The sequence below is a fragment of the Sturnus vulgaris genome, chromosome 1, assembly GCF_052056855.1.
Source record: "Sturnus vulgaris isolate bStuVul1 chromosome 1, bStuVul1.hap1, whole genome shotgun sequence".
In the NCBI taxonomy this organism is placed as follows: Eukaryota; Metazoa; Chordata; class Aves; order Passeriformes; family Sturnidae; genus Sturnus; species Sturnus vulgaris.
This window is the reverse complement of record NC_142243.1, coordinates 105,610,728-105,627,925: the sequence shown is the minus strand read 5'-3', so window position 1 is coordinate 105,627,925 and position 17,198 is coordinate 105,610,728. Positions and strand designations below refer to the sequence as shown.

Below are 17,198 nucleotides of genomic sequence, written 5' to 3'. Positions count from 1 at the left end.
AACTGGGATTGTTTTATTTTCTGAAAGATCAGTAAAAATAAACAATGAGCAGTGCTGCTCTCAGATCGCATCCCCACTACAAGTCTACAAACAAGCTTGTGTCCAAGGCCTGTCCAAGGTTTCCTGGGCTCTGTGGTATCCCCACAGGTTTCCAACAACGGCTCAGCTTCACTCTGACCAAAGCAAAAGGTTTCCCTGCCTTTAGAGGTTTGCCTGCCCAGTGCAGCAAGCAATTTGGAGAGCCCTGATGGGTAACACAGGGAACCATAGAAAGGCCTCCAGAAATTCACTGTCCTTTGCCATGGACATAAAGGACTCCTATACAGAAGGTTTCCACTTCTATTCACCATTCCTGCACTAGCCCTGGGGGGGATTCATTTTTATCTTTCTGTCCCCTCAGATTAATGAGTTAGGTAGTAATTTTTTAAATCTATGTACTGAAGCCAAGAATTTGACACCTGGCCATGTAAAGCTAATTTTTTTCAATTTAAAAAAATAGATAACAATTAAAGCCTCAACCTGAACCTCTGCCAAAAAGGTCTGACCAAGCTTCATCTGTCAAGGTTTTAATTTCTCAGCAAGCAGCTCTTACTCCCAACACTTCATCTGCACAGGGAAAAATGCCTCATCCAAACCAAACATGGCTTATATCCAACAGCACAAGTTCTTCACTGTGTTCTTTAAAACAGCAGAAGCCACAGCACCGTGCCCTGTGCCAGAGCATGGCTGTCTATCCTTCCTTCCAAGGGCTCAGACTGAGCCCTTGGCTGCTGCCCCACCCTCTCAGAGAGGAGATATCCACAGGAACCTGTCAGGACAGGCCCCTCCCAGGGCACTCCGCGTTGGCACTGTCACTGCTGACACAAAGGATTTGCTGTCACGTTTCCTCTGGAGTTTCTTGTGTTGCTGCCTTAACAGCGTGAGCTAGAAGGTCTGCCAAAGGATCACACTGCACAAACATACGATTTTAAACCAGACAACCCCACTCCCACACCCTGGAAGAATTCCCCATCCGAACCACAAGAGTTCTCAGTACGGTCACGAGGGATGCACAGAGACCACTGGAGGCAGATCAACCCTACAAACTGGGCTACTCAGCACGGACTTCCCCCTTCCCAAATCCCTCTTCTCCCTGAATTCCCTAGTCCAGGAGAGGAACCACAGCTGATCCCAAGGTACCCCCTTTGGAGGGGGAAGGGAGCCCTGAACTCAGCCGTAGCCTTATTCATCTACAGCTCAGCAGATCACCAAGGAAGTCTGCAATCCCAGCGCTTTCATTTGAGAGATGGGAATTCTGATCCCAGATTTCTGCACCAATGAACATCACTGGCTGACACACAGGAGATGTGCCTGGGAATCCCGATGAGCTCCTACTGCTGCACACTCCCACTGCTGAGAGCCACTGCCTGGTGTTATCCCAGTGCAGGGCCTTGAGGAAGAGAGTGGTAGGACATTTCTGCTGACATCACTGCCTATAGGAAACAGTGTCAGGCACAAAGATCCAGAAGGTGACTGGAAAAAACTAAAAATATAAACCTCAAAACCCTCAGTAGAGAGACCAGAAGAAACCATGAGATCAATGACCAGTACGAGAGAAATGGCCTAGTCCCCATTTGTGCCTTTGTCAGCACCTTACTCAAATTGAGCTTATTTGGGTTTTTCTTACACTACAAACTCAGAATGACTGAAAAATAATTTAAATAATAATAATTATTCATTTAATTATTATTAATAATAATTTAAATAATTTAAATTTAAATTCCTTTTGATGTTCAAACAGTGCTTCTCTCTTCCTCCCAGCCCTGCTAGAAAACATGCAGAGAAGTGTGCTCACTTGTCACAGTCACAATCTCAAAGCAACTCAGGTAATCCTTTTAAAGCATTTCCCACACAGACATTACTACACGTCTGCAGAAATGGGTCATGGAATTTCAAGCAGACAATGATCAGAGAGCTGTAAGATGTTTAAACATTTGGCAATTTATCTCTGCTAAGTGACAGAGTATTTTAATCAGCTAGACGTAGTCCAACCTCAACAGTAACTGAACCCTAAAATAATCCCATTAATTTGTGCTCTTTATTTATTTTTCCAATCTAAATAGAATGTTAATTAAAACTAACAGGCAGACTCTGAAGGCACTGGGGCAGGGGGAGAAGATCACACACACTTTAAATTAGGTTGTCTCATATTTTAAGGCAGTCTATCAGTAAGTCATAACTTTGCACATAAAGAAATGATTAATCACTTTAAATATCCTTTCCATAGTGGCACAGACAGGGAGACAAGCCTTTCCCATCAGTATCAGAGAGGACAGGATAATTGGAATACAGAACCAGCTTTTGCCCACCTGCCTGCCTCAGACTCCTCTTCCCATCCTTCCCAACAGAGGGTCCCTGGGCTGAAACTGGGTCAGAAAATATGAGCTGCACATCAGCTTCCCTAGCAAAACACAAGGGACTAACAGGAGACTTTGCCAGCAGGAGGGAACTCAATCAGAGAGTGCCTGAGCCATGGGACAGACTTTGCCCTCCTGCCCCTCCACGAACAATTCTAATCAGCCACCTCTGCAGCCCGACCTCTGGCAGCGCAGGGACAAGGGGCCGAGCACTAACAAGGCTGTAACAAGCACCCTGCTGTTCTGCTGCCCTAATGAACCCACGGGGCCAGCAACTTGTGCAGCAGCCATCTGGGACACTCAGAGCAGTAAAAAAAAAAAAAAAAAAAAAAAAAGTCTCCACGCCTTGCTCATGCCTTGGTTATAAACAGACATTTGCCAGTTTTATTGGCATGAAATCTTCAGGAAAGTGTGACGAGGAAATGGCCCTACCAAATCCTGACGGATCCCTGGGGAGAAATGACTAAGGGAGAGAACCTACTGTGGAAAACAGCAAGTGGGAATAAGGTGGTGCTGCAACCAGGACATGGGAATAAAAGGGATTTCCTGAGAAGAATTCTCATGAAGAAGATGCAAAATGAGTGAGCTAAAAGATTAAATGGCAAACAATGAAAATTGCCTATGAAAAACCAATCTGGTATTCTACCAAGCAGGTGGAGGTTGAGTGATGATACAGCTTTTGGAAACCATGACAAACAGATGACAACTTGGGAGCCACCTCCCTTTCTGCTCAAGAAATCCTGACCAAAAGGGAGATGAACTGAGGTGCAGAGCTCAAATCTTTCCTCAGGCAAGGCACCCAGGAGGTAATTCAGCAGGGTCTCTGGCAGCATCCCCAGACACTGCCCCACAGAAGAAACAGAACCCTTTAGCAGTGCTCAGAACAAGGATGCACATTTCCCATAACCCCATATCCCCAGAAACACAATGAAAATTGAATTATTAACACTGCTGGCATGAGAAAATCCCCTATCAGAGTTCAGCAACAGAGCGACATCCCTCAGGCTGTAGATCAAATGCTGAGAATAAAGCAAATCTTTTCTTCCTCTCTGCTTCTTGGGCATCATCAAATGGAGCAGAAAAGAGGATGAATCCATGACACACTGGGTAGAGGAGAAAGCACAAAGCCATTTCTCCTCTTCACTGAAGATGATCCTCACTTGTTACATGAAAGGGGAATTCAGGCACTCTGAAACTGAAAACACTCGAGTCTTCCTTAGGAAAAGCTTCAAATTCTCCCTCAAATTCCTAGGCCTGCACCACTACTGCATAAATAAATCACCCAGAAGTTCTGTCTTATTTTTCAACATAGAAGTGTTTTACCTTTAAGAAACTAGAAAATACCTAAAGGGATCAGATATAACCTTCATTCTACTGGACTAATGGAAGAGTACATGAGTACAGTGATGGAATTAGACTGGACCATGTTAATTTCAGACTCCCAAAACATTGATATTTAAGCCCCAATACTCCTCCAGCAAATACTGTGCTCCATTCACAGTCAAGAGGATGACTTGAACCATCCTCTGGTCTCAGCAGGTCCTGTTCACCTCAGGAGCTACACACATGATTAAACTACAATTTAACTGTCATGACACTCAGGCAAAAAATCCCTCAGATGAAGGGATTTATGTTCTCTGAACAAAATGCAGAAATCGACTGGACTTCAGTGCATATTGCTGAAATGGGAATCATCTGGCCTGGGAGAAGATGAGTCACTTTCAGGTACTCTCCTTAGGGCAGCGGGGAGAGCTGCACTGCTCCCTGCTTCCACACAGCCTACTGCCATCCACAGCACTGTCACTCTGCTGAGTCTTTCACAGATTTTGCCAATTTTGAAAAGAAAAAGGGACATGCATTGAAAAAAATACAAATATACATATATATTTATTTATATATTAAAAATCCACACAAAAAAAGCAATGAAAAGTACAAAAAAAGTATATGAATATATGAATTCATATATATGTATATATGAATAAAGAAATCCCACAAAAATCCTCAAGCCTGAAAGAAAAAAACCCTGCAATTTAAAAAAACAAACCTACCCCAAAAAACCCCAAACCCACCACACTTCAAGGCAGACAGAGATGACTGCATCTTCACAGCTGTGCTAAGGAGTACAAAAGCAGCCTCTGGGGAGTAAATAGCAACGTTCTGTTTACAAGAGAGGAAAACTCAGAATAATCTATTTTCCCAAAACACAGGAGATGAAAAAAAGATATCCTCCTAAGGCTCAGCTGCCAGGGTACCAGGTACCTGACTGATAAGTGAAAATCTTCTGCTAAAATACATCAAAGATAAGCTGCCACAGCCACTTCTACCTCCTCGGGAAAAAAAAACTTCGCACACTTTGGGTTCCGCAGGCTGGAAGAAAGGTGATTAAAGGAAGTTGTCCCTGGAAGACACAGGAGGAGATACTGGATCAGTAAGTTTAAATGAGAGGAAAGGAAAGCAGTCAATGGACTGCAGGCAGGTTAAGGGCAGTTTGAACTCACAGTTTTCTGTAAATCTGACTGAGGTGGATATTCAGACTTACTTCCAGCCAAGATGCCATTTCACGCTGGAAGCAACAGGTTCCCAAGCAAAAGGGACACTTGGAAGAATCCAGCAAAACCTCAACAACATAGTCAAAGTAAATCTGTGCTGTAGCATTTTCCATATCAAAATGCCGAAGTCTTCATGGTCATTAAACAAACCCCTTGCCCCTGAAATAGCCACCAAAGTGCAGAAAACTGAAAGAAAAACTCCACTTATATTTCAGCTTCTTTTTTTAATGTCTTAAAAAGGTCACAAGATTTCTTTCAATCTTATTAATAAATTTTATTTGGACAAGTAGAGAACAACTTGTATCACAACAGCTTTTAAACAACATGATTAAAGACTGCAGCACTCCAAGGAGGCTCACAGATATGTACAGTATATGAAGAAAAAAGTTGCACCTTCAGAGCTGATCATGATCAAGTTAAAAATACCTGACTTAAAGTACATGTGCTAATAAATTTCCTTTAGGTCATGACCAGCATGAAAATAATTAGGACACAGGTACTCAGCAAAGTTTTCTGCTAATGAGTACAGCAATATGCTGCATTTAAGGATTAAAATCAGATTCTAGTTTAATGTTAGCACTGAGCCCTTAAGAGAAATCCAAATTTCTACTTTTTCCCATTTACAAACATCAAAGCTATTCCCACTTAAGGGTGTGCCCAGCTGCACACAAATCAAGTCCTTGACTGATAAAAACTTTAGCACTAATACTGGAGGTCTCAGTCCCTGTACAAACTCGCCTCTCTGGCCATCCTGCCTATCAGCTGCTACAGAAAATACTTGCTAAGTTAACTCCTCAGGAGAAACAATGCAGGTCTCTGGAAATCATCACATCCTTTCTACAATGAAAATGATCTGCCAATTCAAGTTTCATTTGTTCAGGAAGACAGAAGATTTAAGGCTTCGGTGGCAAAAAGAATCCTCTGAGCAGTGTTTTTCTAAAGTCAAGCTGACACACGTATGTTTACTTTGCCTTGACTTAAAATCCCTGGTTATCAGGTTTAGATAACATCCACCTGTTAAATCCGGCAAGAAATCCCTCTTCCAAAGAGGTTGCACAAAATCAACCATTTTAGAAGCATTTGAGGATAGCTTAATTTTTTTTTGTTTTTTAATTATAGCAACATTCAGAACTTAGTAAGTTGATGAAGCAGTGCTCATGGCATCATCAGCAATTTTGGTACTGGCAGGGTGGATGCTCGCAAAATACTTGACGTCACTGTCACCATCCATTTGAAGAGCCATAATTGTTTGTTCCACAGCTTCTTGGTGAGAGTTGGCAGAATTCAGGAAATACTCTGTAAGAGAAAATGCACAAAACTTATGGGAAGAAAGGACAGCAGATACTTCTCAGTGTACCCCATGAGATACAAAATTTCAGAGGACAGTGCACTCTTACAGTCCAGCTGGAATATCTGAGCAGGCACACAAGACACTTCCAAATATATCTATGAATTCACCTTAAAAAAAAAAAAATCATTCCATATTTCAGAGCACAGTTGCCCTAATGATGATGTTCAAGTACAGGATTTCTATAACCCTTCAGTATAAAAGGGTGACAAATTCCATGGCCAAAGAGGAAGGAAAAGCCTGGAAGCAACTGCAGATGAGAGTGCTTATTTGTGACAGAGGAAAGATCCATCAACCCATGGCCATGCTACTCCATTTCCCTGCCAGCCTCATCAAGTAATTACCAAATGATCTAAGATAACATGAAGTAACAGTAGAAGAACTTCCAACATTTCTCAGGTTTCATGAACTACAGAACACAAGGTACATAAAAGCAGTGTAACTACAAATGGCTCACAGGAAGATTAGTTGATATCTGAGGTTTAAAAACTCCTGAACGGATTTTTTAAATCTGCCTTTCCCAATCTATCCACCCTGCCTAATTATACACAGAACACCTCTGAGGCAGAGACAACCTGTGCCATAAGCTTATGTAGTGACAATGCAGAATGGAGGTGCACCATCCACGTGGGGGACACAAAAACACCAATGCCACATGAGAGCAGGAAGAACAGTGACATCCTTGGCACAATTAACAGAGGAGAAATCACTGCCCATCAGCTGATCCATCTCAGCTGTCTCCATATGCTTCCTCAGATTCAGCATGCACAAGGTAGCTCCCAACAGCCCAGTGCTCACTGTGTTGCCATCCTTGGCACTGGGACATTTTGCATTTTTCTACAGCAGTCCTCAAGCCACTGCATGGTGTTGAGTGGGAGTGACCAGAAGAGGATGAAGTATTCCAAGCATGGGCACTCTTATTTTACAAAATAGCCCAATACTTCTAATGCTGTTTTCCTTTACAGTGCTTTGGACTCCAGGCACTGCTGACTCCTCTGGCACCTGTGATGCCTCAGGGATGCTTTCCTAAGCACATTCTGCCATTTGAGAGCTGCATGTTTTATTTCCCAGAAGAGAATCCAGAGCTTTCTTCCCAATGCTACCATAAAATATAAAGCCCAAACAACAGCTTCTCCCCCAGTGGAAAAACAAATGCTGGTTTGCATTTTTATATTTTTTCTTTCTTCTTCTTATTACACAAAATATCCAACTTTTTTTTTTTAAACTAGACAAAGGGCACTGTTCAACAAATTCACAGTTGCTAGTTGCTCACTTGTACTTTCTGATGACACCTCTATGAAGTAGCTCACTCATGGGAAATGACACCAAAAGAGCAGGCTGGCGTATGAGCAAGAACTCACTTCCTCAGCATTACACAACAGCAGGTCGGATACCATAACAGAGTCATGGCTTGATGTCAGCCAAGGTAATATCTCACACCAAAGAGATGGTAAAGGCAACAGCAGCCCACATCTGATGTTGTTTATTGAGGGACAAAAAACCCCCATGCAATCAACCCATTGCAACTCCTTCTGCCACTAACCTTTCTCTAAAAGGGTTTGCTTCAATGTTTTTGCAAGCAGGACTCGAACATTAGGAACCTTGTCAGATGCCAAGTGCAGTAAGTGTGGCAACAGATGCACAGCAAACTGGTCCATGGGCAGGCAGTCATCTTCACTGATAGTCTGGCAGGAACACACAGGCAATTTCATTAAATTTCGGCACAGGGAGGATAAAATCTCAACACATAATCAGAGCACCTTATTACCTTCATTGCACCTATACAGTAGGCAGTGTCCACGAAGTTTTAACATACAGTACAGCACTCTCTAGCACAAACCCAGACACAATGAAGCAAACTAGAGTTGAAAAAATTCGGGCTCAGTTAGAAGCCCACCTTATTTTGTATGAAATCTGAAACTCCCCTTTTCCCCCTCCCTTTTTTTTAAAATCACTGTACCACAGTGGTACAAAAGCAGAAGACCTTTACAATCCTTCTCACAGTTAATTTAGTCTTTGTTTAAACTAGACACTATATTGAGACAAAAATGCTTCATCTCAATAAACACTTCTTATACCAAGGTACGTTTCTCTAAATAAGCTCAAAGCTCACATTTCTCCAAACACATCAAAGAACTGTCCACCTGGGAAGCAGCCATGGTGGCTCCCAGTCTGCACCTCTGCTACAGCTTCCAAATTTGACCATTTCCTTGGGATCCCAGCTAGTTTCAACTCCTGTTTGTTTTGCTGAGAATGCATTGGTTTTGACCAAGCTGCACAAGCTGGCTAGAGGTACAGGCAGCACCTACTGATTGATTTCTAAAGATGTATTATACAAATCTCACTTCATGCTGAGCAACAAAGCAGCTTCCCAACTCAGATTATTTTGCTACACTTGTGCTCTATATTCAATATCAGATTTGATGACCTGGTGCTAATATGCTGAGCTAAAGATGCATTCAAGCTCATCTATGGAGAAACAAGAGAAAAAAACAACCATGACACTATTCCCTTGGAAACAAAGTTCTCAAATATTCACCAGTACAGTGTCAGTAGACAGCTGGAGTTCCAGTCCCCTTAATTCTGATCACCCTCACCCCCACAAACAAAAACAAACAAACAACAACAAACAAACCAACCTCCCCAAAACCCCCAGAATATAAATGAAGACATTTCACCTGGCAAATAAAGACGAAAGTCTGTCGACCAGACCATTTGTGGCATCTACAGAACTTTTCAACAAGTTCATTCATGAGGTCTATCACGAACGTTGGTGTTGAAGCCATGTACAGCTTTTTTACCATTTCACTAACCTTGAAGAAACGAGAACAACAACAACAAAAAAGTAAACCCAAAAATTACTCCTGACCACCACCAATCAAAAGTCTGACATCCTAAATGTATTTAGATTGCTTTACCAGCTTGTAGGAAATCCAGCGGACAGAGGACACTTTGTCTGCACAGAGGCTGAAAGCAATAGGCCGCAGGTAGTCATAGATGTCCCTGGCACTGTACAGGTCCAGAAGCAAAATCAGCTGCCTACAAGATGGAAGAACCACCAAAGAGAGTACATCACATAAGAAAAAAGACAGCTTAACTGAGTATCATCATTTATATGACAACCCCTATCAAATATGCAATGTGGCCCTAATGATGTTACTGGGAAGCAAAATCTTCTATTTTCCAGTGCCATCAGCTTGACTGTGGGTCACTTGCAAATATTAAACTGCCACTTATTCACAATAATGGCAATACAACTGGGAATTTTTATCCTAGGGGGACACGTGGAGGAGGAGAAGGACCATCTACTAATCAAAAATGAAGATAAGAATATCACTGCAAAACATCTTTTATCCGATTTTCACATTTTTAAATATCCACAATAATAAAAATAATAATTCAGAAAACCACATACTCAGCCAGCTCAGCACGGAAACGCCAGTTCCTGCTGTTATCAGTCACCAGGAATTCCTGAAGCTGATAAAGATACTCCCGTCTTTTGTCAACATGAAGAAGCTGTAACAGTAAATACAAACTTACATAAAGAAGTACAGGCTACAGTCAGCGATAGAACAAGAATTTTAAATGCAACTAATGAAACACTCTTTCTTATTTAAAAAAATTTAGATCTTTAGCAACAGTGTTGCTTTCCTGAGCTAAACCCTGTAATGCTTAAGGCTGTAAAATCACATGGGGCACTACTGAAAGGAAAATATAATGAGTCTTTCCTTTCACTCTAAGAAAGGAGGCCTAAACAGAAAAGACAGTTTTAGAATTTGTGTCTCTAAGCTCTAAAAAACACCCAAAAAATCCCATTCATATATTGAATAAACATTAACAAAGCTCTTCAGAGAAAAAAAGTAGAAGCAACACAGATCTCCTGCAACATATATTCCAGTATTCAATAGGTATCTGCAGAGATTCCCACAGAGTTACATGGGTAACTAAATGCTAAAAAGCAGGTGCATACAAAGAAATGAAGCAAAATCTGCCACTGCACTTGACCAGAGCTGAACACAGACATACCTTCAGGAAGTCATGCAAGTGCTTAAGCACACCTATCCTCACTTCATCTAGGTCCTTCAAAAAGCCATTGAAGACAGGAACTAAATCCCCAGCTGTAAGCTGGTCTCCAAGGATGACAGCAAGTTCGTGTATAGAAAATGCCAGTGTCCGCCGAACCTTCCACTGCAACATAAATAAATCCATGTTATTAATCCAAAGGGCTCCAGTCAAACCTGAGGGTCGGTATCCAAGCTGGACTCCCAGCAAATTCCACTACTTACAAACAGTGTCTCATGTAACAACTGAAAATTACACTGGAAATTAAAAATGGGAAAAAAAAATGGAAGACAAATGACAAGGTATCATTTCTTCCACCTGAATATCAAGGAACTGTTCAAATATAAGTCATCAAAACATTTTAATCTTCCATGTGCCAGGAAGCAAAACAGTATTCCTGACATCAGTGATCTTGCACACGTTACTTTTTGCTTTAAATTCTTTTGCATAAATTGCTTTCATGCTACTACTCTCTTGTTCTGTTTTTAATATTAAATGAATAAGATATATATCCCACAATATTTCAGCCAGGATATTTTAGCTTCCATAATAGGTAAAGTTTCTTCCACACTTAGTGCCCAGCAGCCCGAGGACCAGTGGAGCTTTCAGGCACCCTAAATTGAGGGCACATTGTTTAATTTGAGTAATTATTTCAAGTATTTTAAATATAAAATAGTATTTATTCTTTAGCCAGTACTTTCCAATTAGCATAGGCACTGTTCTTTTGCCCTGCTTTGGTGATACAATCTCAATTCAGATAGACTGGTGATAAATTCTGGACACTTCTGAACACAGGGTAATTTGTTTTTACTTGCTTTAACTTTATTAGCTGGTTGTTTTTAATGTCTATAAAGGAGTCTGGAAAACATGAGCAATAGCCATGTATAAAATTACTCGCTACGTAACACTGAGAATTGCTGCTCTGACAGAGCGAGCAGCAAGTTCAAGAGAGGTGAAACAATGTGAGAATATTTTAAAAAATAAGAACATCTCCAAAAAAGGAAACAAAGGAGGTCTGGGAAACAACTCTAAACCGACAGCAAAATGCAAAAGGCTCCTTACCACCTGACAACAAGGAAAATGCTGCTATTTCCAGGATTTGTTTTTAAAGCAGCAGTGCTGCTGCATGGTGATAGTGATGTTATTCCTGTATGACTAACTGGATGTGGCACCAAGGCCTGGTGTGAGGCTGACTCACTGAGCTCCAGACATGCCTGCAGGGGCATGTCTGCTCACACAGCAGCACAGCCCGAATTCTCAAACCTAGGAGACTCCCAGACACTGCCATAAGATCTCAAGCATGCAGAGAAATCAGAAACCTCTCCTCATTTTCCTACTGGAGATCCATCTCCCACTCTAACCAGCCCATTTCGTTACCACCTGAGCATCACACACCCTGCTTCCTCTGAAACAACCACTGCACCTTCATTTACAGGATAACACCAGCAATGGAAGGCTCTTTGTAAAAAGCACAGCAGCCCAACACCCAGCAAACAAGAGAAACCACTACAGAAGTTCCAATTAGTCTTTGTCACATCACAGAATTTCAGACTGCTCACTGCTCCAGCTCACCTGCATGTCAGATGCCAGAGTCTCGTAGGTGTCTTTCAAACAGTGCCAGTTCTGCCTGCCCAGGGTCAGTGCCACGCCGGGCAGGCTGTAGGCGCAGTGCTTGGCAATCTCGGTGTCGACTGTTTGTGCGCGGGACGGATCAGTCATGGATAAATACTGATCCAGCAGGGCTTGAGGTACAACATCCTGCAGCAAGACAAAGGCAGAGCATCCACACTATTTTCACTTACTCCTCATAAGGCTCACTGTAATTCCAGGGCACACTTTTCTTCCCCACAACTATAGAATATTATTTAACTACAGTGTCTTAGTAAGAGCACAATGGTTTTGTATCTGCTAAGTTCCACCAAAAGGTTACAAAGAAACAGTAACATGACTTGTGGCTATTTGAAAATATACAGACCAACCAAAGTAAGAGAAGAGCAAGTGGATCAGTCTTTTTAGGGAGTCCAGGAAATGGAAAGACTGCATTCTACCTTTCTGCAAACATTCAGGCTCATGTGAGTTGCAAATTGGCCATTTTATGTCATCCATAAAGACAGGTAGAACAGCAAATGACGAGACTTGCTCTAATTCTCTCAAAATCTTGAGAAGGTGGAGAGAAGAAAACTAAATTAAAATGCCTTGGAGAGGCAGGGAAGAGGAGGGAGCAGAGTACAGTGTGTTCAAGTATTGCTTCCAAACTCCCTGAACAGTCAACAAGGAGGAAGAGGCTTCTCCAGAGACAAAGAGATCTCTGGTGAAGACCAATCCTTCTGTCCACTGAGGAATTAGAGCATCTGAATCAAAATTCTGTGAAAGCTTATTTGTGCTGACATCTCTACTGCCTTTGCTTCAGCTGTGTCAGAGACGGACTCTGTTATGGGGTGCACAAGGGCATTTTCCTAACACAGCTGCTGAATAGCTCCACTGACATGAACAAGCAAGGGCTGAGGTTCCCACTCAAGGAATCACACTGAGGCACAGTGGCAATGTAATACTGGACTATGGAACAGCAAACATTTGACTCCTTTTGGAAAAAATGCCAGAGGCAGTTCCAGCTTAATGAAACACTTTCAAAACTGTTCTGCAAAAAGCTATCAAGGGGTGGGGGTGGCTCCTCTCAAAACATGTAATAAAAAAACCATCCTGTTTCCTCAATAACCTAATTTCCAGCATGGTTTCCATAGAAAACGAAACCAAATGAAAGAGAGCCTGAAGATCTATGAGAACTGTTATCTCATGTCAAAAAAATATTGTCATCTCTCATGCATAAATAACAGAAGCAGTTGCTAAATGAAGCCATTAACCGTGGAAAAACAAGGACTATTTTAAAACTACTTAATTAAGAGGTATTTAGTAGAAACTGTATCATGTCAGAAATGACGGAATGAAAAAGGGGATAAAGGAAATCCCCATACACATTAAAACAATTTCACTTATCTGCAACATATAAGAAAACCATAAGTCACTGTCATTTACCTGTACTTTGGATTTTCTTTCTTCTTCAGGGCTGAAACTACTGTTGGTACTCAAATCTGAATCATTATGAATATAGTGAAGTGTAGAATCCATACTCTGTGAAAAAATAAAGAGTTCACACAAAACACACTGTATGATTAAACACGAAAGAAATACCAACATCAGGAAGTGCTGTCCTTGCCTCAGAGTCTATTTCTTAGATTAAAGGAATACATGCTTTAATATCAAATACAATTTTGTTGCAGCCCAAAATCAAAAGGTCTGCAAGATAAATCTGCTTTCAATTTCAGACAGAAGCTCCTCTTACTCTGCTCCATTTTGGTTCTTATGGAATGAAAATCACAGGAAAAGAGTACTTTTGAGACTGCATTAAGGAAAATACAACGAACATATGGGTCCCATTGCTTCTCCCCTGAATGGAAAATGAGAAAACACCTGGAGCTGATTTTGCTGGATTTGTTGCTTTGGATTTGTGCTAGAAAAAGGTCAAAACCAAGCCACTCTTCCACTGAAGAGTAGAACCTGATGAGACTCATGCTGTTGCACCCTTCCTGGGAGTGATTATTCTATAATCTTGCCTGGATAAGCTTCACCTTATAAAATTGAGTTCTATTTGGCCTTAGTTGCTGACAAGAGTCATCACCTCTCTCAGCAGTCCTATTAAAATAATTTTCAGCAATCATTTTAGCACTCTGGCTACACGTCTGGACCTTGAGAACAAGGGCTGAGATGCTGTTTGAGAACAGTGGCAGAGATGTGATGGGCTGCAATGAGCTGTGCTGCTGGGGACATGCAACAGCAAGGCTTTGGTCTACAAGTGCAGATCCCCAAATACAATGGGCTTTGCATAACAAACCATGAATTTTAAGCAGTATGTGATGAATATCTGAAAAGCAGATCAGGCTACTGTGTGGTGCACCAGGACAAAGGTGTTTTTGCTAGATTTGACCCAAGGTATCTATCTATTCACAGATGCTACAGGGTGAGCTCCTAGGGTCAACATGAGCAACAAGAACATGCCTACTTCCACCAGCTGTTCAGATCGTTTTGACAACAAGAATTTTCCAGCAAACTACAAACTTCTTCAAAAAAAAAGCCTCCAGGATAGAATCTGTCTTTCTTGGTTTGACTTCAGAGAGTTGCTTTTTCCTTCTCCACGAGCTGCTTTCATCTAAGCACTGGGCTGTAATTTTAGCTGCTGAGGTATAATTACAGGTGATAAAGAACAGGCAGAGCTGTGAGGCAATTGCATATCTATGGCACAGCAGTCCATGTCACCTGTCAGGCTTAGGAAGCAGCAGCAAGAAGGTAGTAAAGAGCCAAGGAAAGAACAGATTTGCAAGCAACTCCATGACTAAATGTGTCCAGCAGCACACAGCTCCAACTATAAAACCTCCAGAGGCTCTGAAAACTATCTCTGCAGGATTTCTTAGTTTGGCAGTCAATTCCTCCTTCACTCTTTTTTAGCCTTTTGTTTGGGGATTTTTTTCCCCTTGAAAAAGAGATTATTTTCAGCATTGCCAGTCACTAGCTTTGATGTCTTGCAAATCAAGGAATTATGATGCAGCCAGTACATCCTAGCCACAGTGCTTTCCATGAGTTGCCAGTTTGCATGGGACCAGAGCTTAGTTCATCCATTCTGTTACAATAAAAATGAAAGGACTCCATCTCACATTCCCTGCTACCTCGTTTACAAAAGCTTAAGCTTAAAAAAATCATACTTTATGGATTGAACCAAGTCAAACAACTGAATAAAATGAAGGGTTGTCACAGATGGTAACGTTTTCACCCAGCCACTTTTAAGGTCAAATATGCATTCCAGAGAGGAAGAGCTCCAGTAGAGAAGAACGACAGCCACCAGTATTTATGTTATGCAGTATCTCTACCCCAAAAATGAAGTTCCATCTGTACTTCTTCCATGCACACACCAAACTGAGCATTGCAGAGAGCCACAACATGAAAATTCAGCAGGGTTTAGCCTGAAAGCTTCTTGTGTACCAAATGCAAAATCTTTGTCATGGCCTTCCAGATCTCTAAGGTTAAGCTTCCCTTGGCTGTGTAACAAGAGCTCTGGGGTTGTGCTCCCAAGATCTCTGCTCTGTGTCAAGGGTTGCACACCAGGACAGGTGGTGCTGCTGTTTCCTGACAGGGCAGCTGGCCCAAACAAAGAAGAGGCCAGTGTCAGGGGTTCATCTTCTCCTGGCATCCATCCTATTCTTAGAGAGAGCCAGACAGGAGTGGGAAAGTTTTAGCACAGTTTCCTTTCTCTCTCAACATCCAAATAAAAACAGGCTCCAATACCCATGTGTTTATCAAACCTTATAGAGAACATACAACCTAAAGAAAATGAAAACAGTGCCTCTTGAGAAAAAATAAATAGCTACCCTCAACAAACAAGCTTCATCATGCCCCAGAATCTTACTGGTCCATTCTATTACACCATTTATTTTCATTTGAATAGAGAATCATGCAGCATTAACTCCTTCATGAGCCAATACAGCTGCCGAAGTACAAGCAAACTGTGGTTTTACTTAGTGGTGTATGTGCAGAACTGTGCAGGCTGCATTCAAATATAAAATGCTGAAGAGTTTGATTTCTATCAAATGTCCAGTACCCTACTGTCACACTGCTATGCCTGCGACTTAAAAAACTCAAAAGACAAGAAGAAAAAAGTCACTGCAACAACAAAACCCCCACTGAACTAAAAAACCCGAACAACCACCTGTGAAAATCAGAGGTCTCTTCACTGCTAGGGACAACAGGCTACCTGCTCAACAGATCACAGCTTGATTGCCAGAATTCTAGGTCACCTCTATAATATCCGCTCATTTGTAAAACGAGGACTTGACTCAGTGCCAGTAACAAACAAGGAACTGACAGATTAAGAGCATCCTTTTAAAGCATAAAACTGAAAGATGTAAAATCAACATATACCAGCTATGTGACTGCTTCTTAAATCTTCTGTCAGCACTATACTCTGTATACAAAAACATAAAATGCAGGATGGGTCCCTCTGAACAAACGCCACCCTCACCACCTCCCAAAACTCTTAAAAATGAAGATAAATATACACTGTCATTTTAGGTCAGCATTAGAAAGAAGAGATATTATAATAAAAAAGCATATTGAGCCTGACATAAAGGAATTGGGGGCAGGCTGGTGTTTTTGAAACAAACCACATTTGTAGAGTTAAATTATGATTGTGTATAATCAGCAGTATCCAAGTAAATGTCACATTCCTGAATTCCTCGTATGTTTTTGGTCTAAATGGTAGTCCAACAGCTTAGAGGAAAAGTTAATTAAATGTCATCAAGAAACACTGCTCTAATTAAAGAACGATGAAAACGTTTGCACTTAACTGATATTAACTTCTAGATATTTCAAAGATGTTTGTCAAAATTTCACCTGGAAAACACAATTTCAGTAGTATGATTCAACAAATCACTTGCTCTAGTTTTATGGGGCCTATTTTGGAACGACTGCTTTCTGCAACAGCATTTAATACCACCTGAGCCTGTGGCATTACATGCAGTGAATCTAGTGGGTTTGGCCTGACACAGCAAAGAACAGAAAAGAGTATCAAATGCTAGAACGACAGTCAGGCAGGGAATGGGGAAGGGGGCTAAAGAAGTAAGTGCAAAAAACTTCAAGATGCTCCTGATTGCTAGAGTAACTGTCTCTTTCAGCAATCCACACAGCAGGTCCTGAACTTCTCTGATGCAGACCAGTAAACCTTAGTAAATCAATTCAAGAGGGAGCAAAAGGAACATAGTATATCCTTCTCCAGGTTCAGGGAGGGGCACTGGAGAA

At 41.5% G+C, this 17,198-nt stretch overlaps 1 protein-coding gene across 8 annotated transcripts in view; it reads right to left on the bottom strand.

Moving 5' to 3' along the window:
• Positions 1-5,149: 5,149 nt before the first annotated feature.
• PPP4R1 (protein phosphatase 4 regulatory subunit 1) overlaps positions 5,150-17,198 on the bottom strand; it is a 72,874-nt gene continuing 60,825 nt past the window's right edge. For all 8 annotated transcript variants that reach the window (XM_088173138.1, XM_088173147.1, XM_088173133.1 and 5 more), the window contains 8 exons: positions 13,389-13,484; positions 11,928-12,113; positions 10,320-10,481; positions 9,709-9,809; positions 9,212-9,332; positions 8,972-9,106; positions 7,837-7,978; positions 5,150-6,241 (listed from right to left, as the gene is read on the bottom strand). In XM_088173138.1, the coding sequence (XP_088029264.1) occupies positions 6,078-6,241; positions 7,837-7,978; positions 8,972-9,106; positions 9,212-9,332; positions 9,709-9,809; positions 10,320-10,481; positions 11,928-12,113; positions 13,389-13,484 (1,107 nt within the window). In that variant the 3' untranslated portion in view covers positions 5,150-6,077. The remainder of the gene's footprint in view (positions 6,242-7,836; positions 7,979-8,971; positions 9,107-9,211; positions 9,333-9,708; positions 9,810-10,319; positions 10,482-11,927; positions 12,114-13,388; positions 13,485-17,198) is intronic.